This window comes from Cervus canadensis, chromosome 29 (genome assembly GCF_019320065.1).
Source record: "Cervus canadensis isolate Bull #8, Minnesota chromosome 29, ASM1932006v1, whole genome shotgun sequence".
Taxonomy (NCBI): domain Eukaryota; kingdom Metazoa; phylum Chordata; class Mammalia; order Artiodactyla; family Cervidae; genus Cervus; species Cervus canadensis.
In genome coordinates this window covers 41633592-41657888 of record NC_057414.1, presented here as the reverse complement: position 1 = coordinate 41657888, position 24297 = coordinate 41633592, and the positions used below count along the sequence as shown (strand labels likewise).

The 24297-nt window shown below is 44.9% G+C and overlaps 1 protein-coding gene across 2 annotated transcripts in view; it reads right to left on the bottom strand.

The window, feature by feature from the left end:
• Positions 1-24297, bottom strand: part of PACS1 (phosphofurin acidic cluster sorting protein 1) — a 145086-nt gene that overhangs the window by 73177 nt on the left and 47612 nt on the right. The window contains exon 1 of one of the 2 annotated variants that reach the window (XM_043452667.1): positions 20474-20691. The exons of the other annotated variant lie outside the window; for it this stretch is intronic. Coding sequence (XP_043308602.1) covers positions 20474-20487 — 14 coding nt within the window. The 5' untranslated portion in view covers positions 20488-20691. Of the gene's footprint in view, positions 1-20473; positions 20692-24297 lie in introns of those variants that run through there. 2 annotated transcript variants of the gene reach the window in all.

Here is a 24297-nt window from a genome sequence, read left to right as displayed (position 1 = left end):
CATGTCCGACTCTTTGCAACCCCATGGAGTCCCACCACCTCCCCCGCCCCCCAGCTCCTCTGTCCATGGGATTTTCCCAGGCAAGAATACTGGAGTGGGTTGCCATGCCCTTCTCCAGGGGATCTTCTCGGCCCAGGGATCGAACCCAGTTCTCCTGTATTGAAGGCAGATTCTTTACCCGGAGTCCCCGAGGAAGCTCCCAAAGGTAAGTATGTGTTTAACATTCAAAGAAACTGGCAGCTGTTTTCCAAACTAGTTGCTCCACTTTACATTCTCCACAGAAGAGCACCGAAGTTCAACTGACCCCACAGATTTGCCAGCACTTGGTATTACTGGTCTTTTAAATTCTAACTGTGCTAGTTAGTGGGTGTACAGTGGTAATTCTCTGTGGCTGTAAACTTCTTTTCCCTGATGACTAATAATGGAAGTTATTATTAACTCCTGGCCATTAGTGTATCTTATTTTGTAGAGTACTCATTCACATCTTTTTGCCCATTTAAAAAATGGAATTAACTCTTGCTATTGAATCATAAGACCTCTTTACCGTCCTTGTCAGATACACAGATTACATACATTTTCTCCCATACCATGGCCTGCCTTTTCTTAACTGTACTCTCAAACAGCAACATTTTAAATTTCAACAAAATCCACTTTAGCACTCATGTATTTTACAGTCTGTGCTTTTTACATTGTATTTAGAAAATCTTTTCATACCCCAAGGTCACAAATATTTTCTCTTATTTTTTTTCCAGAAGCTTTATAGTTTTAAGTCTTGCTTTTAGGCCCCTGATCCGCTTTGAATTATTTTTTGCATAGGATATTAAAGTAAGGGCTAATGTTCATCTTCTTCCAAAGAGAAATTCAGTTGGTCCTGCACCATTTCTTGAAAAGACTTTCCTTTGCCCATCAAATTGCCTTGACACTGTTGCTGAAAATCAGCTGTCTATGTGCTTGGATCCGCATGTATGTGGGTTTGTTTCGGGACTATTCTGTCTCATTTATCCATATATCTGTTCTTTTTCTATGACCATAACTTTACAGTACTACAAGCAAGTCAGATTCTCTCATTTTGTGGTTCTTTTAAAAACTGTTTTTTAAAACAACCTATTCTAGTTCTCTTGCATTTCTATACACATTGTAGAATGGACTTGTCAATTTCAGCAACAAAAATAAAGCAGAAATTTTTACTGAAATTTTATTAAATCTATAGATCATTTTTTCAATTAGGCTGAGCCAGGTTGTAGCATGTGGGATCTTTAGTTGCAGCATGTGAACCCTCAGCTGTAGCATGTTGGGTCTAGCTCCATTTCCCTGCTGCAACTTCTCTATCTGTTCATTTATTTTTCCTTTAATTCAGATCATATTTTGCTATAACACTTTGGTCATGTGTATAACAGCTGCTTTGAAGTCTTGATCTAAAAAATCCAACATGTGTACCCACTAAGACACTCAGAATCAGTTTCTATTGACGGTTGTTGTTTTTTTTTTTCTCCTGAGTATGAGTTACACTTTCCTGTTTATATGTCTAGTAATCACAGGTTGAAAACTAGACATTGTATATAAGGTGCTGTGGCAATTTTGAACTCTGCTGTGTCCTTCTAAGGATTTTTTTTTAACTGTAGTAGGCAGTTAACTTGCTTAGACTCAAACTACAAGTTGGTCTTTCCTGAGTATGCAGCAACTGATAAATCCCCTCAGTTCTTACAGCTCCTAGCTACTACTTTTTTAGACTGGCTTGGGGGCTCCCCTGCACCTGTGTAATCTGGCAGATAGCCAAAGATCTGGGATGCTTATACTCAGATTAAGGGCTCACACTTTCTGCGATTTTTGTTTTTATAATTTCCCTCTAATTTTCTAGCTGTTCTGCCAGTCTCAAGGTCTGTCTTCTGACACCCCAAGCCAGTAAGGCTCCAAGCCAGTTTAGGCTCCTGCCTAAACTATGTACAGATTAGGAATTAACTCAGTTTAAAAAAAAAAAAAAGGCATCAAACTTACAGATCTCAGCTAGTACAGGTTTATCTTTCAAGGACGAGTTTCTCTCTTGCTGCTCCCTGTTTGTTTGTTGTTTTTTCTGGGTCCCTTGGGGTCTCTCCTGCACATTTAGAGTTTAACAGTTTTAGCGGTTAATTTCATGCCAACTTGCCTGGGTTAGGGGATGTCCAGATAGATGGTGACACGTTATTTCTGGGTGTGTCTGAGGGTGTTTCTGGAAGAGAGGAGCATTTAAATTGGTGAGCCGAGCAAAGCAGGTGGCCCTCCCCAGTGTGGGTGGTTATCATTCAATCCACTGAGGGCCTTGAATAGAACAAAAAGGTGGGAGAAGGGCAAATTTGTTCTTTCTCTTTGCTCGAGCTGAAACACCCATCTTCTCCTGCTATCGGAAATCAGCAACGCTGGGTTTTGGGTTCTTAGACTCAATCTGGGACTTGTACCATCAGCCTTCTAATTCTCAGCCCTCTGGACTGAGACTGAATTACACCACCAGCTTCCCTGGATCTCCAACTGCAGGCTGCAGACGGTGGGTCTTCTCCACTCTCATGATCATGCGAGTCAACTCCCGTCATCTATCTCCTACCTACCTACCTACCTACCTATCTTCAATTGGGCCCGTTTCTCTGGAGAACCTTGACTAATACGACAGTCAACCAGGGACTGGGCAGAGTGCTTACTTGGATGCTGGGCCTCACTCACCCTTTCTGCTGCTCCCCTTGCTTCCAGCACTTCCCCTTCCATTTCCCCTGCTCTCCACTCCGGACCTCCCTCCTCTGTCCCCTCTGCCTTGTCGGGCTGCAGTTTTCCAGGCATTTCCACTGCAGCGACCGTGGGGACTGAAGCACACCAGTAGGCAAAAAACCCACAAGTCTGCAAGTCTCACTCCTTCCAATTACAACTTTCTTCTCCTCTAGCTTCTGCTTCTGGGTGCTTTTAGCAGTTTCTTTTATTTTGTCCAGATTTGCTAATTATCATCTGTGGGAGGGCTTGAGCAACCACTTCTGTCTATCTCCTCTACTGGTAATTTCCTAATCCAACTGAGAATAATTTACAACTCAATATACTTTTTAGGTTTTTTAAAATAACATCTTACCTTTAAGAAACACAGCGCTATACAAGTTTTAAAATAATGAACAACAATCTCAATGGTAAAGATCTGATTGTTTTCAGAAATTTAAGTCAAGCAGTTCACATGTTTCAAGTAATAAAGTCAAAGGTAGAAAAGTCTTGGGACTGTTCTTCCTATTTTAATAAAGAGGAAACATAAAATAGAACATAGGAATGGGATGGAAGAAATGTGAATAAGTTCATCAGTTTTGCTCCCAATATTTTTCTGATGTACTAAATAGACATGTAAAAAAAACAAAAAACAAATAGGAGAGGAGAAACACAGGAGGTGGGAAGTAGAAGGTAAAGTGCTGTTTATAAACTAAGCACTTGATTTAATAAATCCCACAATGCTAAATCACAGTTAGTGTTATGCTGTAGGTTACTTTTGTGTGTGTGTGTGTGTTTACAAAGTACTACTGATAACACTGCAGAAAAAATACCTAATTTATTTTCAAAATAAATAGCAAAGTGAAAGAAACATCCCTATAAACCTCTAAGGAAGCTCACTGTTAAAAATCCAAGGAAAAATGTGTATGTGTGTGTGAATATATGTGTGTGTGTGTATGTACCCCACCCTTTCAGCAGATACTTCTTGCTCTCCTTTTTTAACCAAATGGATCTTACTGTTCATATTTTATAGCTTATATTGATTAAATGGACACCCTTCCTTGTGAGTAATTTTTCTGGAGGAAATCAGCAGACTGTCTCCTCCATGGTGTGCAGCCATGGTGTTTCTACTCAGGGCATTTTTTTCTTTTAATTCTCATTTCTGTTTTTAGACCTGAACTCCTAGGGGGTGCCCCTGGGTTTGCAGGATTTAGTGACCAGCCAACGATTGGTTAAAGGTCGTGCTCACACATCTGGGACCAGCTAGGCCCCTAAGCTCTGCACGTCGATCTGTGTAGGGTTAAGAAGACACAGCTTGGGTCTGCCCCCAATGTGACTTTCTGCCGGACCCTCCTGCATCGCCTCTGTACATTCAGCTGCCCAGCTGACCGGGGCTGTGCAGAGAGCTTGGGACACCTCAAGTCTTACCTACACAGCTTCCAGTTGGTCAGGGGCGCGTGGAGAGCTTTTCAAGCCTTTCTGTGGCTGTGTCATTTCCAGGACCTTGGCCAAGTCTCTGACTCGACCATGGTGTGTTGTCTGACCCGAGCAGGACAGCTATTTAGGCAACCAGAGCTGCCTGTCCACTTGCCATTGAGACCACAACTATCAATGATGAGGGCAGCGGGCTGTTTTTCTTGTCAGAGAAACAGAACCTCTTCTGCTCCAAATGAAACGACTTTCCTCTGGCAGCCAGAAACTGGTACATTAACGGCATGGGGGTGGCAGGGAGTAGTTCCAGACCAAGAACATCAGAAACTCCCACTGTCCTTATCTGAAGTTCAGCGGCTTCTTACGGATAAATGCTTCTCAACTTGCTGCTGGCATGAGCTCTACTTCCGCAGGCCTGAAGTGGCTGTTTTTGACAACTTGGTCCAGTTTATCATTGTTTATCGAGGAGAAATTTGCTCACTTCCTCACTCCCCTTACCAGAGTCCTGCCTCTGTCCTTAGCTATTTTTTAAAATCTTCTTTGATCTCCAATGTATGACACAGCCACATGACATGACACCACATTATAAGTCAAATCTGGGATCATAAAGGCAAGTGAGCATTACTCATGCCCAGCTGTCTTCCTACACTATTACACCATGTACTTCTAGGTCCTGAGAGAGCAAAATATATCTTTTTCTTTTTCCTATTTTTTCTTGGCTACACCATGCGGCATGCAGGATCTTAGCTCTGTGACCGTGGATCAAACCTGTGCCCCCTGCAGTGAAAGCCTGGTGTCTTAACCACTGGACCGCCAGGGCAGACCCAAAATATAACTTTTTAAAAGATGGCTCTACAACTCTTCCCTGGTGGCTCAGACAGTAAAGAATCTGCCTGCCAATGCAGGAGACCCAGGTTCAATCCCAGGGTCAGGGAGAACCCCTGGGCAAGGGAATGGCTACCTCGTCCAGTATTCTTGCTTGCGGAATTCCACAGACAGAGGAGCCTGGCGGGCTACGGTCCACGGGGTCGCAAAGAGTTGGACATGACTGAGTGACTAACATGACAAAAGTCTACCGGGGCTGAAAGTAAACCAAATGCCTGGGTTTCCTTCAGGTCTTACCTGGGTACCAGGAGCAAGTCTCACCTTCATTCTTCTACGGAAAAAGGTGCTCAGCGACTTCCTGGTCTCCTTCCCTTAAGACACGCATGCTCTTGTTGGCTGGCGTCTCGAGTCACCAGGCTCCTGAGAGCTGGTTAACCAATCCCCAGGGAAGGCAGACAGCCCTACGTTGATTTGTACCAATAACAAGCCTGGGATTTATTTTCCATCACTCTCATAAACCTTGTTCCCTCTCTCAGTGTGATACAGTATCTTTGAGGAAGAGAAACTACTGCTGGAACCTACCGTGCTAAAATTGCAAACCCTCACATGGCTTGCTTTGGTAATTCAGCAAACAGGTACTATCGCCACTATCTGTTCATCTCTGTTCATTTTCTTAGAGTCCGACTCGAGAAAAGGCTAAATACAGTCAGTTATCAGTCAGAGGCAAACGGAAGTCAAAGCTCAAGGATTTCTGATTCTTAGTTCTATGGCTCCATCCCTCCTAAAAGCATTCTTCAACACTGTTACTGTGTTGACACTTGTGAGTTCCTGAAAAAGCATTTATTCCCCACACCCCGTCCTCAATGAACTGCAGATCACTTTTGAAATTTCTTAAAAGGCATTTCTTCTCCAAAGGCTTCAGCAGCACAAGACTTTCCAGACTGAGTATTATACATTAATCAGGACAAACACCGTGGCAAAGGGCATTTCTCGTTCATTGCTTCCCTTGGGTGGGTGGGACCATGTGACCTGTTGACGCAAGGGAGTGGAGCCGTCGCTGGCCTGACCAGATCCGGTCCAGCTGAGGACACGCTGACGGCATTGTGATGAAATGACCACACACCCTCCGCTCCTCAGCGGCTGCTCCGGGATGCTCTCCCAGCATAAGCCTGGCCAGTGTGAGAGGAAGGAATACGCCACCCAACGAAACGCCGCAGATCATGTCACTTCCAGACAGCAAAAGGCTTTAAGTAATCCACACAACGTCCCTGGAAGCCAGCAGTCCATTACAAGTGGAGTTTAACTGATAAGGTGGGGTGGATTACACAGAGGTAATTCAATTGCAAGACTCTTGACAACGCCATAATCTAATACTCTGCTCGGGAGGGAAATCACTCCTCTTGTTTGGCTTTTTCATTAACAGAACCACCTGACTGCAGTCAAAAACGCTGCATCAGGAAGAACAGCCTCTCAAACGGCCTTTACTGGACAGAACGACCTGACTCACCTATAAATCACAGGATTTCTAGTCTAGTCAAACAGCCGGGTCAGTGTAGACTAAACTTTGGATTGTGAGTCACTCGGCTTTTCTCCGTGATGGAATTCCAGATACGAACACCATTTAGGGGAATTGGGGTTTTTTCCAGCGAAAGTGGCTAACGTGTCAGGGGAGAGGAGGTAAAAACGCTGGACATCATTCAGATCAACGCAGCGTCTCAGGGCTGTTCTCACAGGACACTGCTGCTGCTCGGGCATTAAGTCCTGGCCGACTCTTCGCAACCCCACGCACTGCGGCACCCCCGGCTTCCCTGTCCCTCATCATCTCCCAGAGTTTGCTCAAACTCATATCCACTGAGTCGGTGACGCCATCCAACCACCTCATCTTCTGTCTCCCCCTTCTCCTTTTGCCTTCAACCTTTCTCAGCAGCACAGTCTTTCCCAAGGAGTCAGTTCTTTGCATCAGGTGGCCAAAGTACTGGAGCTTCAGCTTCGGCATCAGTACTTCCAATGAATATTCAGCATTGATTTCCTTTAGGATTGACTGGCTTGATCTCCTTGCAGTCCAAGGGACTCTCAAGAGTCTTCTCCAACACCACAGTTCAAGAGCATCAACTCTTCGGCACTCAGCCTTCTTTATGGGCCAACTCTCACATCCATATGTGACTACTGGAAAAACCATAGCTTTGACTAGACAGACCTTTGTTGGCAAAGTGATGTCATTTCTTTTTAATACGCTGTTTAGGTTTGTCAAAGCTTTCCTTCCAAGGAGCAAGCGTCTTCTAGTTTCATGGCTGCAGTCATCATCTGCAGTGATTTTGGAGCCCAATAAAATAAAATCTGTCACTGCTTCCACTTTTTCCCCTTCTAACTTCCATGAAGTGATGGGACCAGATGCCACGATCTTAGTTTTCTGAATGCTGAGTTTAAAGCCAGCTTTTTAACTCTCCTTTCACCCTCAGCAAGAGGTTCTTTAGTTTCTTTTCACTTTCTGCCATTAGAGTGGTATCATCTGCCTATCTGAGACTGTTGATATTTCTCCTGGCAATCTTGATTCCAGCTTGTGATTCATCCAGCCTGGCATTTTGCATGATGTACTCTGCATATAAATTAAAAAAGTAGGGTGACAATATACAGTCTTGACATAATCTTTTCCCAATTTTGAACCAGTTCGTGTTCCATGTAAGGTTCTAACTATTGCTTCTTGACCTGAATACAGGTTTCTCAGGAGACAGATAAGGTGGTCTGGTATTCCTATCTCTTTAAGCATTTTCCAGTTTGTTGTGATCCACACAGTCAAAGGCTTTAGCATAGTCAATGAAGCAGAAGTAGATGTTTTTCTGGAATTCCCTTGCTTTCTCTATGATCCAATGAATGTTGGCAATTTGATTTCTGGTTCCTCTGCCTTTCTAAACCCAGCTTGTATATCTGCAAGTTCTCGGTTCACATACTGCTAAAGCCTAGTCTGAAGGATTGTGAGCATAACCCTACTAGCATGTGAAATGAGCGCAATCATACGGCAAGCAGTGTTAGATGGCAGCTGACTTGAACATTCCCTGCTCTTCCTCCTCAGGAGTTCCAGTCCTGTTTGGTTTAAACTAATAGCTCTTAATTACAGAAAGCACCAGGTTTACATCTGACATAAACAGTTTACTTCCTCTTCTGTCATAAGATGCTGATTCACAAGAGATGAGCACATTCTACTTGGGTTCTAGAAAAACTCTCTCTATAGGTATGTGTGTGTGAGTGTGTGTGTGTGTGTGTGTGTGTGTGTGTGTGGCGGGGGGCGGGGGGTGCTTCCCCGATGGCTCAGTGGTAGAGAATCCTCCTCCCAATGCAGAAGACATGGGTTTGATCCCTGGATCAGGAAGATGCCCTGGAGAAGGATATGGCAACCCACTCCAGTATTCTTGCCTGCAAATCCTCATGCACAGAGGAGCCTGGCATGCTACAGCCTATGGGGGGGTCACAAAAGAGTTGGACACAACTTAGCAACTAAGCAACATTACACACACACACACGTTCATATATGTATTTTATGCATATATATGTATTTTAAAGGCTGGGCCAAAGAACTGATGCTTTCAAATTATGGTGCTGGAAAGACTCTTAAGAGTTCCTTGGACAGCAAGGAGATCAAACCAGTCAATCCTAAAGGAAACCAGTCCTGAATATTCACTGGAAGGACTGATGCTGAAGCTCCAATACTTTGGCCACCTTATGCGAAGAGCCAACTCATTGGAAAAGACCCTAAGGATGGGAAAGACTGAGGGCAGGAGAAGCGGGTGACAAGAGGATGAGATGGTTGGATGGCATCACTGACTTAATGGACATGAATTTGAGCAAACTCCAGGTGACAGTGAACGACAGGGAAGCCTGGCGTGCTGCAGTCCATGGGGTTGCCAAGAGTCAGACATGACTTAGCAACTGAACAAAAACAACAATGTACTTTAAAGCTATTTGGTGTTAATAATATTAGCGATGAGAAAATACTTTCCATATACACTAAGATGTAACTTAAAGATATAAAAATAATATCACATTAAGTATATAAAAAGTTCAAGATAAATACCTTTCAAGACTTTATAAAGTGGAATAACATTGCTACATCACAGACAACAAATATATAATGCACATTCTTTGCAGTGCTGTTTGTCATAGCAAGAAAGGGGAAACAATATAAGCTTCTTTCCTTGCTTTCTAAAATAAAATCCATGAAGAACTTCCCCGAACATTCCTAACCAATACCCTCTCATACTTTAGGAAGATTTCTTATCTAGAGGTCAGTCAGAACTCTCCCTGTTTCTGGGTTCTGCAGTTGTAGCTCAGAAGCTTCAGCATCACTTCAGAGCTACCAAATCAGTGAAAGATGATTTCACTGCATCAGTGAAAGATGCAGAACTCCAGACCCACCAAATCAGAAGCTGAATCTTAAACCAGACACCCAGGAGATCCATACACACATTAACATTTGAGAAGCACTGGCCTGCAGCACATTTTCAATGAAGTTTTCAAAGACATATAAGAGCTTGATTTTGAGTCCATGTTGTGAGAGTCATCAATACAGGGGTGAAGATTGGTTTTGTCAAATTCAAGGAGGCTTCTTTTACCTATGGTTTGGCACTATTTGAGCAACCACTGTCAGTATTTGGGACTCAGCACATCAGACAAGCAAAAGGCAAATGGTTCCATGATGTTCTCAGGTTGTAAGCGCTAGGTGACAACAGGATTTATTTAAGAAATTAATTCCAAAAGTCAGAACTTCTAAATTTCTTTTTTAATTTCGGTGTGCCGGAGAATCAGGCTTCTCAAACTTTGGTGTGCCTGAGAATCACTGGGGGAACTTTCTTGAAAAGGAAGAGATTAGTTCAACGGTAGTGAGACCGAACAACAAGTGAGCCTGGCGGGCAAGACTGGCACCTGAGCAAATCTGAGAGCAAGTGCCTCCTTAAATACTGCAGCCAGAGCGTCTCGCTGGACTTACCCTGGCCTCCATCCTGTAGAGTGTGAGTCTATGGACCAGCAGCGCCAGCATGGACTGGAGCCTCACTACAAGTATAGAATCTTGGGCCCAACTCCAGAGCTACTGAGTCAGAATCTGCACGTCAACCAGATTCTCAGGTCACTCCTATGCACATTAAAGTTTGAGAAACAATGAAAATAAGGGATGTCCAAATAAAGTCTTGCAAAAATACTAAAACCCCAAGGTCTTTCTAACATATCATGTTGCATCTCTGATACAGGAAAGAATGAACAGTGGCCCTCCACCGATGTTCAAAGGACAGCCCTATACTGATCAGTATTTTTCTCACTCTTTTAATCAATGACCTGGATAACGACATAAAAGAGATGCTTATTAACCTGCAGGTGGCACAGAGCAAGAAGCTGCTAGTGCAAAAAGCAAGAATCAGGCCATCTTGATAGGCCAGATGACAGGCTGAACACTGAACTATAATAAGTATATTAAAAGTTTTACATTTCAGCTAAAAATTTTAATAACAAGGGTATAAGAAGGGTAATGGCTTGCTTGGCAGCAAAACATATGAAAAATCCTGGGAGTAAGTCCAGGAGTATATCATGAATTTAACATAAGGCATTTCAAATCAGTGGGAGAAAATGAATCATTTAATAAAGGGTGTTGGAGTAACTGGGTGCCTAACTGGAAAAACAAATAAATTTGAAACTCCACCTCACATCTTATATCCAAATAAACTCCAGAAGGAATCAAAGATTTAAACATTAAAAACAAATCCATTAAAGTACAAGAAGAAAGTATGCGGAAAATACTTTTAAGATAACCTCAAAGTGAGTGAGGTCTTTCTAAGTAGGAACAAAATCCAAAGGATATAAAATCCAGAGGCTGTTTTTAAGAAGTTGATGCATTTTATTACATTAAGGGAAAAAAGATCAGGACTTCTCTGGCAGGCTGGTGGTTAAGACTGAGCACTTCCAATGCAGGGGGCGCAGGTTTGATCCCTGGTGGAGTAACTGAGATTCTACACGCTGTGTGGCATGGCCAAAAAAGACAAAAACAACCAAACAGAACACCAAAGCAAACCCCCCAAAAATCTGCATGGTAAACACCACTGTAAATAAAGCCTGAAGAAAAATGACAACATGAGGGGAAGTTTGACAGCTCATAGCAAAGACGTAGGGCTATTTTCTTTAATGTACAAAAACTCCCCAAATCATCAAGAAAAAAGCCCAACATGCGAAAGAGAAAGCTCAGCCTGGAAAGGCTCAGGAGGCCGAGGGCTGGCCTCCAATTGCTCAAAGGCGTTCTTATGGAAGAGTGAAAAAAACTGAGTCATGGGTTGCTATAAATGGCTGACTCGGGATTGATGGTGGAAATTCCCATGAGTTTAAATGTCAGCTGAACATACAGAAGAACTTTCTAAGAATCAGGCCAAGGCTAACTGGCCAACTTTTAGGAAATTTTTGGAAGGGAGGACCCCGTAAGGTGGGAAACAAAGCAACATGATCTTTGAGGTTCCATTAAACTCCGAAATGATACAATCCTGTCCCAAAGATGACATCACCTCTGGAAAAGTTAACAGCACAAAATTAAATAACGTAAGGCGCTCACAACGCCAGAAAGACTGGGAACCATGGTGCTCCTCACTTTTCACTCTAAGTACAGTGCTCTCTCGGGGAGGGGAAATGGGGGGGACAGGATAAATGATTTGTGGACTCATGACTGCTGTCCTCAGCAGTACTTTGAGGGGTTTTTTTTTTTTTGTGGTGAGGTGCTGGCCAATTCTGTTTCATCTCCTTCCCCTTCATTACTAAAAGCAAAACAGGGGTTTTGAAAGAGAGTGAATTCGGGCTGGAGAGGTAAGTATGAGGTCTCAGCAGTGTCGTTCTTTGTTGCATAAAACTCATGACGCATAACCCATGAGAAATCCATAGATGTCAATGTCACTTTCTCTACAGTCTGATTATGAGCTGAAAAGCAAAAACAAAAATTCAGCTTACAAATGGGCTATATTCCAGAAGCGAGTTTTGCAAGTCGGCTGGGTAGAATTTGAAACAGCACTAAAAATGTGGAGAGCTGGAGAAGGAAAGCCAGGAGGAACCAGGCTCCTCAGCCAGCCTCTCAGCCTGGACATGGTGAGTCCACAAAGCATCTGAGATATTGAGCATCAACACCTCTTCCGGGTGGCAGAAAATCCCACAGGAATACTTGTACTTGATAAGGTAAAATAAAATTGAAGAAGCATTTTATTTATTTTGAATTCTAATACTGTGGACAAAGACAAAGCAAATTTAGTTGAAGGAGGTTGAGAAGAGGAACAAAAGTCTGTTACGGTTCTGAAGGGGGGGACTTCCCCGGTGGTCCAGTGGCTAAGACTCCGTGCTCCCAAAGCAGGGGGCCTGGGTTCCATCCCTGGTCAGGGAACTAGATCCCACAAGCCCCAACTAAGAGTTCACATGCCACAACCAGAAAGATCCTGTGTGCCACAACAAAGACCCAGTGCCATCAAATAAACATTAAAAAAAGAAGAAAGACTCTGAAAGCAGCTCTTGACGGACCTCAAGAGCTCTAGAAGTTGGCCACAGTGAGTCTTTATTGTGGCACCTAATTTCACTTCAAAATCTGGTCCTTCCTTTTGCCTTAATAAGGACATGCCACTAAATGTTTTTTAGCCATGATGGGGGAAAGCTTTTACTTCAAAAGCATAATGAAAAAATTCCCACGGCTCCCCCAGCAGCAGCCCCAGGGGCCCTGGCCCACCTGGTTCCCTCTGCTGGTGTCTCGTGGTTTTATCTGTCCTTCTGTCTAAGGCAGGATACAACAGCCTCAAGCCCTGCTTCTTTCCACCTGTGACACGGAGCTTGAACATTGTGTATCATGGCTTTTTGTTTATTTTGTTCAGAAATTAAAAGTCAACCAAAAAAAAAAAAAGAAATACAATGAAAAGAGTGAGTAGGGACAAAAAAACAAGATGCTTTTGGGGTAACAGATAAATCAATAAGAAGCCCGAAGAGGAGGTAAGAAGGGTTAGCTGAAGCATAATTATCTAAAATGCAAGATGGAACAAAAGTGCATCAAAATGGGGTAAGGAGAGAAGACCCCGGTTAGGGTGGGAACAGAGGAAGGTGGCCGCGTTATCACAGGCCATCAGGGGGCGCCGTCAGCCAGGACAACCTGGCTGCTCCAGGTGGGACTGTCAGAGGATGCTCCCAACCTGGGGAAACTACACTAGGCTATAAACCCCTGGAAATGCTTTCAGAGCCAGGCAATTGAGGGGAAAATAACGAAAACAAGCAGAACCAGTTATCTGCCATCTGCTTCTGTATTTGCTTGTCCAGATCAGAAAGGGCAGGGATAAAGCGTCACTTCATGCCCAGAAGGAAGGAACGTCGGGAGGGAAAGCGGGAGTTATGTCTTCCAGGAGCCCCTGCTGCTCTGACCCCCGGCCCATCCTCCGGCGGCACCCAGCCCGCTGGGGCCCCTTGCAGCCAGGCTGTGGGGCAGAAGCTTGAAGTGGAAAGGGATTTGGGGCGAGGGCGGGGCTCAGAGGCCTGGAGCAGTGACCTCAAGGATAAGTACTTTTCACGGATGTGTTAAAGGTAGCTTTGCGTATCTCTGAGAAATGGGAATAAACACGTGGTATATTTCACAGGTGGCTGAGAAAGTAGGAAGCTAAAGGTCTCACCCAGTATCACATTTAACCCAGACAAATACTACTGGTTTAACTGTTTTACTGGTCTGGTTTTTTTTCCCCATTAGACTCTACAGATTCACAATTAAAAAAAAAAAAAAAAAGGCAGAAAGGATTGCTTTAAGGTACATTTCACAAAAAGACCTGCCGAATATCAGAGCCTGGACAACACACACAAGCAAATCTGTTCCTTCAGAAGCAACTTTGTGTGGCCCTCCTCCCCCAAACCTGCTCGCAAGCAGAATCTTTCCAAGACGACCTGTATGATATTACATTACAAACCAGGAGCCTTGCGGAGTCTCACTGGCTGTTCCGATGACCTGGACGGAGGTAGGCAGCGTCCTCAACCCCAAGTGTCAGTCATCAGTGAGGCCTCTGGCAGCCACAGGAGAAGTCAAAGAGGAAACCAAGAGAAAAGAAAGCTGAGGGTTCGTGCAGAGAAGAGAGAAGAAAGGGAGCAGAAAAATAATGTCATCAGGTGATGTCCCGGGGACTGGCTCCTCTCCCCTCTTCCTACAGCGAAACAGGAATAATAATTCATCTGTGCAATTTAAAAAATTTTGGCTTAACATGTATATGACATGACTATTTGTAAGAGACATAGTTTTTTGTTTGTTTGTCTTTTGGACGTGCTGTGTGGCTTGTGGGATCTTAGTTCCCCTACCAGGGATCGAACTGGAACCCTCAGCAGTGAAAGCGCAGAGTCCTGACCACTGGACTGCCAAGAAATCCCCTAGAAATACCGTTTTTCATCAGACACCGGTGTTTAGGAGCTGACTCAGAGCAGGTGATGGGCTTTCAGAATTCAGGGGGCAGCTTTACTTTGAGACAGAGGGTGGGGGGCACACATTGCCAGGTGCCTGCTAGGTGTTTTCATGTTATTTCATTTATTCCTCACCGAACTCCCAGGTGGCGCTAGTGGGAAAGAACCCGCCTGCCAAAGCAGGAGACCTAAGAGACGCAGGTTCGATCCCTGCATTGGGATGATTCCCTGACAGAGGGCATGGCAACCCACTCCAGTATTCCTGCCTAGAGAATTCCAAGGACAGAGGAGCCTAGCGGACTATGGCCCATAGGGTCACAGAATTCGACATGACTGAAGTGACTGAGCATGAGCACCAACAAGATATGCATTGTTATCTCTGCTCCATAAATGACAGAACACATCTAGCGAAGATAAGTGACTTGCCCAAGGCCTCAAAACCCGTAAGTGGCAGGGCCAGATCCGTAATCGCAGGCGCTCTGAAATAACAGCTGCCTGCCTCTCCCTGAGAAGCCAAGAGCAGCTCCTCCAGCCGGCAGCATACCGACGGGACTCTCCGCTGCAAGAGACACCGCCTTGAAGGCCCACTCATTCATTCGAAACAGACCTCCTAACTGCCAGCAAATCTGGAGGATGGCTGCAAACTCCAGTATAACCACGAAGGACACAGGCTTCGGCACCCTAGTCTCGGAAAGCTGGCTGTAAAGCGGGGTGAGGGAGTGGGGTTATGAACGTACCCGAGAGACAACACGCAGTCAGAGAGCAACAATGACTACAAGACAGAGACAGAAGACTGGGGCGAGTGTCCTAATTCAGACTGAACCGTTAGGAAAGGCTGAGAACTCAGACAAGAATCAGACATGCAAATAGCCGAGTGGCAGAACATTCCAGAAGAGAATCACATGCAAATGCCCCGAGGAAGAAAAAGGCTCAGAGTGCAACAAAGGGCAGACCTGTCTGGCTGGAGCAGAACAAGGGAGGAGGTTAGATGGATACACAGAGAGGTTGTGTTGGTCCTGAGGCTACATAAACAGAGTCTGTGTTTTATTCTGATTGGAAAGGATCAGAGGTTTTTTAAACAGGGAAGTGCTGAGCTCTGCCCAGTGTTTGGGAGAGGCTCCTCTGGCTGCTCAAGAACTGGAGGGAGGCCACCCTGAAAGCAGGGAGGCCATGGCCGGCACCCAGAAGACAGATGATGGTCCAGACATGGCCTAGGGCAGGGGCGGGTGGAGCTGAAGAGACAGTGACAGATTTGCAGATATCTTCTGCAGCTGGATGGTACGGGACTTGCTGATGGATTGGAGGGGGGAACATGGGAAAGGAGAGCAGCAGAGAGGCCTCCGAGGTTGTCAGCTTAAGTAGCAGGGTGGATGGTGGTACCATCCATTCATATTCCTTAGATGAATAAAGACTGTGAGAGTTCATTGTTGTTATTTTTTAATGGGAAAGGGATAAAATAAAGAGATCTGTTTTAGCAATTTTAAGTTTGAAATGTTGCTGTTCAGTTGCTCAGTTGTGCCCAACTCTTTGCGGCCCCGTGGACCGCAGCACACCAGGCTTCCCTGTCCTTCACCATCTTCCTGAGTCTGTTCAAACGCATATCCATTGAGTTGGTGACGCCATCCAACCATCTCATCCTTTGTTGCCCCCTTCTCCTCCAGCCCTTAATCTTTCCCAGAGTCGAGGTCTTTTCCAATGAGTCCACTCTTCGCATCAGGTAGCCAAAGTATAGGAGCTTCACCATCGTTCCTTCCAATGAATATTCAGGGTTGATTTCCTTTAGGATGGACTGGTTTGATCTCCTTACTGTTCAAGGGACTCTCAAGAGTCTTCTCTACCACCACAGTTTGAAAGCATCAATTCTTTGGCACTCAGCCTTCTTTATGGTCCAACTTTCACTGGAGAAGGGAATGGCAAACCACTTCAGCATTCTTGCCTTGAGAACCCCATGAACAGTATGAAAGAGCAAAAAGCTTAGAGATATCTGTAAGATATTCAGATGGAGCTATGAGGGAGGCAGCGGGTACACAAATTTAGAGATGAAACAACCAAACTGAAGATGCAAATTTAAGAGACACATATAAACCTAATGTGTTTCTTCTAATTAGAAGAAAATATAGGATAGTTTCTTAGTGACCTGAGGATAGGAAAGGGCTTCTTAAGGTATCAGAAATACAGGATTTCTGCTGAATAAAGGATACTATGAACAAAGTTTACAGATGGGATGGATCAGGCCAGGAGATGACAGTTGCATGTTTAATAACTAACTCAGCATGGCTCAGACAGTAAAGAATCTGCCTGCAACGCGGGAGACCCGTTCGATCCCTGGGTCGAGAAGATCCCCTGGAGAAGGGACTGGCTACCCACTCCAGTATTCTTGCCTGTAGAATTCCATGGACAAAGGAGCCTGACAGGTTATAGTCCCTGGGGTTGCAAAGAGTCAGACAGGACGGAGCAATTAACACTTTCACTTTCATGATTAAAACCTAGAACCTATGAGGAACTTCACTGGAAAAATGGGAAAAGGATATGACCAGGTCATTCATAGGGGCTTCCCTGGTAGATCAGATGGTAAAGAATTCACTGCAATGCAGGAGACCCTGGTTTGATTCCTGGGTCGGGAAGATCCCCTGGAGAAGGGATAGGCTACCCACTTCAGTATTCTTGGGCTTCCCTAGTGGCTCAGACAGTAAAGAATCCGCCTGCAATGTGGGAGACCTGGGTTCGACCCCTGCGTTGGGAAGAGTATTCTTGCCTGGACACTGACAGAGGAGCCTGGCAGGCTACAGTCCCTGGGGTCGCAGGGAGTCAGACATGACTGAGCAACTAACACTTTCACTTAAAGGATTAAAACCTAGAACCTATGAGGAACTTCACCGGAAAAATGGGAAAATGATACGACCAAGTCATTCATAAAAGGGAAACACCTTTATGTACTCTTGTAGTACACACTGAGATCCCTGTCCTCACTTAGCAATAAGAGGAACAGGAATGAAGACAACAGGGGACTTCCCTGGTGGCCCGATGGCTAAGACGTGTGCTCCCAACGCAGGGGGCCTGGGTTCAATCCCTGTTCAGGGAACTAGATCATACATACTGCAACTAAGATCCCCGAGCAGCCAAATAAATAAATAATTTAAAAAGCCAAAATCAAACAAAATAACATGCTACATCCATCAACTGACAAAAGTCTGACAATCAGATCTTGAGTGTTGCACTGTGTGGTATGAATAGAAAGGGAACAGTCATGCTTAGCAGTTTAACTTCATGCTTCGTGAAGTTAAGTGTGAGTGAACTCAGGGGACTAACAGGCTTGTTGGTATTCAGCTGGAGAAACTCTTGTTCAAGTCCCTAAGAAGATACGCGTGATGTCTTTTATCAGAGCACTGCTTGTAGTGTAGGAAGCTGGAGAACAAGCTAAGTATCCATCTCTAGGAGGAAGCAGAGAAATAAAACAAGGTAGATGCTAGTGATAAAATACAGTAAAGGAGCCAAATGCAACACAAATGCAACAACATGGAGAGAACTTAAAATCATAGTTTTAAGTGAAAAGAGGGTCCAAATGAGAAATGGGATATAGTATCACTTAAGATAAATTTACAAAGAACGTCATACAAGGATATAAACATATCCAAGGGTAAATATGAAAGGCATCAGAGAAGAAATTAACAGGAATAGGGGACCAGAATAGGAGAAGAGATGATGGTAAATGACAACCATGACATTAATAACCCCAGAAGGATCCTACAATGTCAACACAATGTAGTATGATAAATTCAGCTCTGCATTTGAGATCTAAAAGAAAAAAGTAACAAGTTTCACAAGGCAAAAGGAGTGTTCCTTCTGTTCCAGCTGCCTTTCCCAATCTGCCTGACATTTTGCCGGTTGACTCATCTGACTTAACAGGGGAGGAAGGGAGCTGAGAGGGAGGGAGGTGGGCAGGGCACCAGGGCACAATGTAAATGGAGCCCCCGCGGTGTCCTGCACCCACCTTTATCACCACGGCCCTCGTCACACCACTGAAATTACATGCATCCACGACCATCTTCCCACCCCGAGAGTCAGAGCACATTCACCCTTGTAAAACCAGAACTCAGCACAGTGCCTGGAGCAAAGAATATGCTCAACGCGGACTAGCTGACCAGTTTGCTGCTTGGCAGATTGCATGAAAAATAAATAAAAATTAGAACTCAATTGAACTTTCTTGGCTGCGATAATGTAGCTAAATGAATGTTCAATGATTATCATTGGCGATGGCTACAGGTCCTTCCTGGCATCACTTATTCTAGCGTCAAAAGGAACGTCCATTTGGACGGCAGACACATGAACAAACCTATCACAGAATTCAAGTCAAAGAGATGCTAGAGCAACATCAGAAATGCAAATGATAAAAGTTCATTTTAAGTTGGGGGTGGTGGGAGATACAGCACAAGTCAGATCACTCCCACTCCTGGGGGGTCAGGTAGCATCAACCTCTGAAATTACTGTTTGACATGATATGAACAAAACATGAAAACTTTTCTTACCCATTTTAAATTATTTTTTAAATCAACTTGATTACGGTGTAATTTACATACATATATATTATATTATATTTACATACAATAAAATGCACCCATTTTATTTCTTTTTTTTGACTGCGCCACATGGCTTGGGGGATCTTAGTTCCCCAACCACGGATTGTACTCAGGTGAAGGCAGTGAAAGCTTCAAGCACTAACCACTGGATGGTGAAGGAATTCCCAAAATACTCCCATTTTAAATGAACAGTTTGAAGGGTAATATTAAAAGTTTTATTTACTATTTAGAAAATTTCAAACCGCACACAGGGTAGAACAGTCTCATGAATGCGATTTACCCAACACTCAGCTTCAACAGTTTTTAATGCACGACCAATCCTGTCTCATTTCTACTCCTGCCCACAGCCCTTAGTGGATTATTTTGAAGCAAATCCCAGACTTTATTTTTCTTCATATGTAAATACTTCAATTGTGATTGTTCAGTCACTAAGTCATGTCTGACTTTTTGTGACCCCATGGACTGCAACACACCAAGCTCCTCTGTCCTCTCCTATCTCCCCTAGTTTGCTCAAATTCATGTCCAATGACTCAGTGAAACTGTTTAACCATCTTGTCCTCTGCCGCACCCTTCTCCTTTTGCCTTCAGTACACATCTCTAAAGGATACTCATTTAAAACATATCCATAATACCATTTCCACACTTAAAACAATTAACAATAACTTCTTTTTTTTTTTAATTAGTTGGAGGCTAATTACTTCACAACATTTCAGTGGGTTTTGTCATACATTGATATGAATCAGCCATAGATTTACACGTATTCCCCATCCCGATCCCCCCTCCCACCTCCCTCTCCACCCGATTCCTCTGGGTCTTCCCAGTGCACCAGGCCCGAGCACAACAATAACTTCTTAACACCATAAATTAATCTGTACCAGCATTTTCCAGATTGTCTCACATGTTTTCCTTCATTATGCTTGGCAGAATCAGCACCATAGTCATTATTGGTTCAATCACCTTCTTAAGTCTCTGTTTATCTACAGGTGTCCCCTCCATCCTTTCTTCCCCTCATTACCGTTTATTTGTTGAAGAAATGGGTTTGTCCTATAAATCACCTGTGGTTTGGAATTTGCTGACTGCATCCCTAAAAACAATTTCCCATCTTTCTGTCCCTTGTAGTCCCTATAAAACTACAGTAAGAAAAAAAAAAAAAACTACAGTAAGATTTAGAGGTTTAAACAAGTTCTGGTTCTGTTAAGAGTCGGCAAGGCAATGTTACAGGTGGTGTCCCAGACCTCTGTCAGGAGATGTATCATGTTCCACATGCTCTTTGTCTCACTTATTGAAAAACATAGTCTTTACCTCCACCAATGGAAAAAAAAAAGCATTTATGATTGTTTATAAGACTCATTTCATCTAGAAAAGTGTAACAAAGTATAGGACATCAACCCCCATTTAACAGCCTGATTCTGGGCTGTGGTGTCCCTAAGGAAGGAAAAGTAGGATTTGAGTCACCATCTCAAACACTGAAGACGTCCCACCCAGCGTATCCATGAATCACTTACTTGAAGCCATACATGGGGCGCACACTGCCGCGTCCAGCTTCTGCGCATGTCTCAGCTCCCCGAGGCGGGGTGGGGGGGCAGTCTTGGGCCCCTCCTCCATCCCAACACAGACGGCTCTGCACCCCAGGCAAGGGTGACCGCCGTGCACTTCTCCAAGCAAAGGCCCTTCTCTACCCCTGGTGAGGTCCAGCCTCTTTCATTAGCTCTTCACAACTTTCCTCCAGAGTCAGCAACATCCACATTTTACCAACCAGAAAACAGAGGCACAGAGAAGAAACATAAAGAGTGAATCAGTGGGAGGGTCAGCAAGAACTCAGTGATCACTGGTCGTTCAGAGAAACCTGCTGAGTTGTGTGTGTTTCTGCTTTAATGCCTCCTCCTTCCCTTCAGGGAGGTACGTGACTCTGAACAATCCAAGTCTGTGAGGGGAGGAGAGCCGTGGACGCTGTCTAGACAAGGAACCAGAGGGCCCGGTCCAGTGACCTTCCTGCTCTCTTCATCAGGACAAGTCCCTTCTTGACAAGAACTGTGTGTGTGTGTTTTCTGACTCTCTGTGACCCCATGGACAGTAGCCCGTCAGGCTCCTCTGTCCGTGGGATTTTACAGGCGAAAAAACTGGAGTAGATTGCCATTTCCTTCTCCAAAGGATCCTCCTGACCCAGGATCAAACCCACATCTCTTGCATCTTCTGCACTGGCAGGCAGATTTCTTTACCACTAGCACCACCTGACATGAACTAAGCTTTCACAAAAGAGAACATGAAATCAGTTCATTAATTAGGCAATTAACATTACCCATGAAGACATCCCTGGTGGTCCAGTGGATAAGAATCCGCCTGCCAATGCAGGGGACACGGGTTCTATCCCCGGTCCAGGAAGATCCCACGTGCCACGGAGCAACCAAGCCCCTCAGCCGCAACTACTGAGCCCGCTCTCTAGAGCCCAAGAGCATCAACTACTGAAGCCCATGTGCCTAGAGCCTGTGTTCTGCAACAAGAGAAGTCACCACAGTGAGAAGCCCGTCCATCACAACGAGAGAAAGCCCTCGCAGCAGTGAAGACTCGGTGCAACCAAAAATAAGTAAAACTAATTAATTAGCTAATTAATTTAAAAAATAATAAAGAAAGAACCTGAGAAATTTGGGCTGGGGAAGAGGCAAGCACTTTACACTCCAGCCTCACCGCAGTCCAGCGGCGAGGCCTGCCTTTAGGGAGCCCTGCAGAGGAAGTCGGGGCCCCTGGCAGGAGGACGGGGGTCTCTCTCTCTCTCCACTCTGAGAATGCCCTCAGCCACCAGCAGCACAACGCGACACCAGCAGCTCCAGGGCCTGCGCTGCCCGTCACCTCCTACTCACCTCCGGGCTTGGCTGCCTCTTTACTGCCTCCAGAAATAAAGGTTAGAGTTTGATATTTCTTGTGCCAGCACCTACTGTCTCCTAACCCAAGCTACAGAAGCACAGGCCTCTGCTGACAAACAGCATAACCTTCAACACAAAAGGATCGCGCGCTCCCTCATCCCGGCCCCCACCTCTGGACCAGCACAGATTAAATTAAGAATTCTCAAAATTCCCAACGGTGTCACACACATTTAAAGTTGCCGGGTCAAAGATTCATTCTGGCGGCAGACAACCACAAAGGATTTCAGTGTTACATACAGTGGAAACGATTTGCAAGAAATTCTAAATATGGACAGACCAGTAATTTAAATTCTTTTTCTAATGGCGAATGCTTTTCTTTTCAGTTCAATATCTGATCTGAAGTCAGGCTCCAATTAAGGAAAGCGAGACCCAGTTTTCTGGTTCCACTGGGATTTACTTGGTCAGGGATTACCTGTCGGTCGGTCGCGAGTCTGTTTCCAGCTAAAGTGTTCTGCTGGGAACCTTGTCGGTGACTAACTGATGTGTTTCAAGAGAAGGAAACACCCTGATTACTAGCAGTCAAGGGCAAAGTCAAGCCCAAACAAGGAACTCTCCCTCCTGGTCTGGTGCTTTCCCCAGGCGGGCCACCGCCACTTGTCTCGAAGGGGCCGGCTGGGTGAAGCTGGCAGATCAACCTGCCTAGGTTTTGATTTCCTTTCTCCCAGCAGCTTTACTCCCCACAGCCAAAAGGTGGAAACAACCTGAAAGACTCATGATAAAGAGAGAGAGACACCAGGAAAAACAGAGAGCCTCTTCCTCAGCTGGACATTCTGGGGTCTATCTGAGACAGGGTGGGCCCTGGGACCCTTTCGCTGCAGTGCCGGCACCCAGACACACCTCTCCTCCAGCAACAAAATATAAAGAAACTGTATGGGACTAAAAAATAAATAAATAAATAAAAAAGAAAGAAACTGTATGGGACTAAAAATTACCACGTGCATGCCCAGTTGGGGCAAATTCTGGACAAGATACAAAGACCCCAACGGCCACTTCTGAAGTTGTTGATCAGTTGCTCAGTCGTGTCTGACTCTTGACGACCCCATGGACTACAGCACGCCAGGCTCCCCTGTCCTTCACTATCTCCCAGAGTTTACTCCAACTCATGTCCACTGAGTTAGTGAGGCCATCCAACCACCTCATCCTCTTCTGCCCCCTTCTTCTTTGCCTTCAATCTTTCCTACCATCAGTGTCTTTTCCAGTGGGTTGGCTCTTTGCACTGTGGCCAAAGTACTGGAACTTCAACTTCAGCATCAGTCACTTCTGAAGGGCCAGGAGCAAAAGCAGGGTACTGGGCATGCCCTCTGCGCAGAGCACCACCTAAGGGGTGGGCCAAACACTGAAGGCACCCTGGACCAGACCCCTGGACACACCCCTACCCTCACCCCATAAAAGGAACAAACTCGTCCCCCCTCGGGGAGTAAACAAGCACTGGAGCCTGTTACTTGTTCTCACACCCTCGCGCTGCAGCAGGGGCCCCAATAAAGTAACATCTTGCCTGAATTTCTTGTCTAGCCGCTCATCAATTTCTATTGACTGGGGAAGGCCAGGAATCTTGGTCAATAACACATCTATGACACCTGGAGTGGCGACATTCCACCTGAGACCAGGGGAAGCAGCCAGGACAAGCCAGTGTTCTGGGGATGGCAAGGCAGGAAGAAAAATGAACATGGATCCCCAGCTGCTGAATTAACCCGCTTTGGAGTCACCCTACCTCCAGACTCTTTGTTATCTGAAACAGTGCCTGGGTGTTTAAGTCACTGAGTTGGCTTTTGTTTTCCTTGAAGGTGAAAGCATTCCACCCGATAACACTTATTGACCTAAAAGGTTTGCCACAGCATGAGCTGTGTGCAGTAATGAAAGGCAGAACTGGATCTCTATAATTAACACAAACACACAAGAAAGCAAAACAAAATACCCCCGTCCTTGTCATTAAAACAAGAGAGAGGCTTTGGGACAGGTCAAGAGCAAGGTTACCAGGAAAAATACAGTAAGTGATTCCACATGTTTAGCAATTCAATAAACAAACTTGGACCAGGAAACTGCCCTGTAGGAACTGATCGTGCTTCATTTCAGAAATACTCATTAGAAGACAACTTTAAACACAGTATTTATATGGACGACAATCCTCTGAGGTAGTCACACTACTTCCATGTTACAAATGAGAAAACTAAAGCACAGAGAAGCTAAGTAACTGGCTCAAAGTGACCCCGCACATGCAGTTTTCTCCACCCGGAACTCCCCTGTTTTCCCCTCCCTAACTTCCTAAATATCTTTCAGGTTCTAACTTGAACCAACATCACTTCCTTAGAAAAAGGCGTCTTTGATGTGTCCAGACAAGGTTCAAAGCTCCCGTTACACTCCACTGCATGCAATGCTCTACTGAAGGCCTGTGTACCCTCCTGATTATT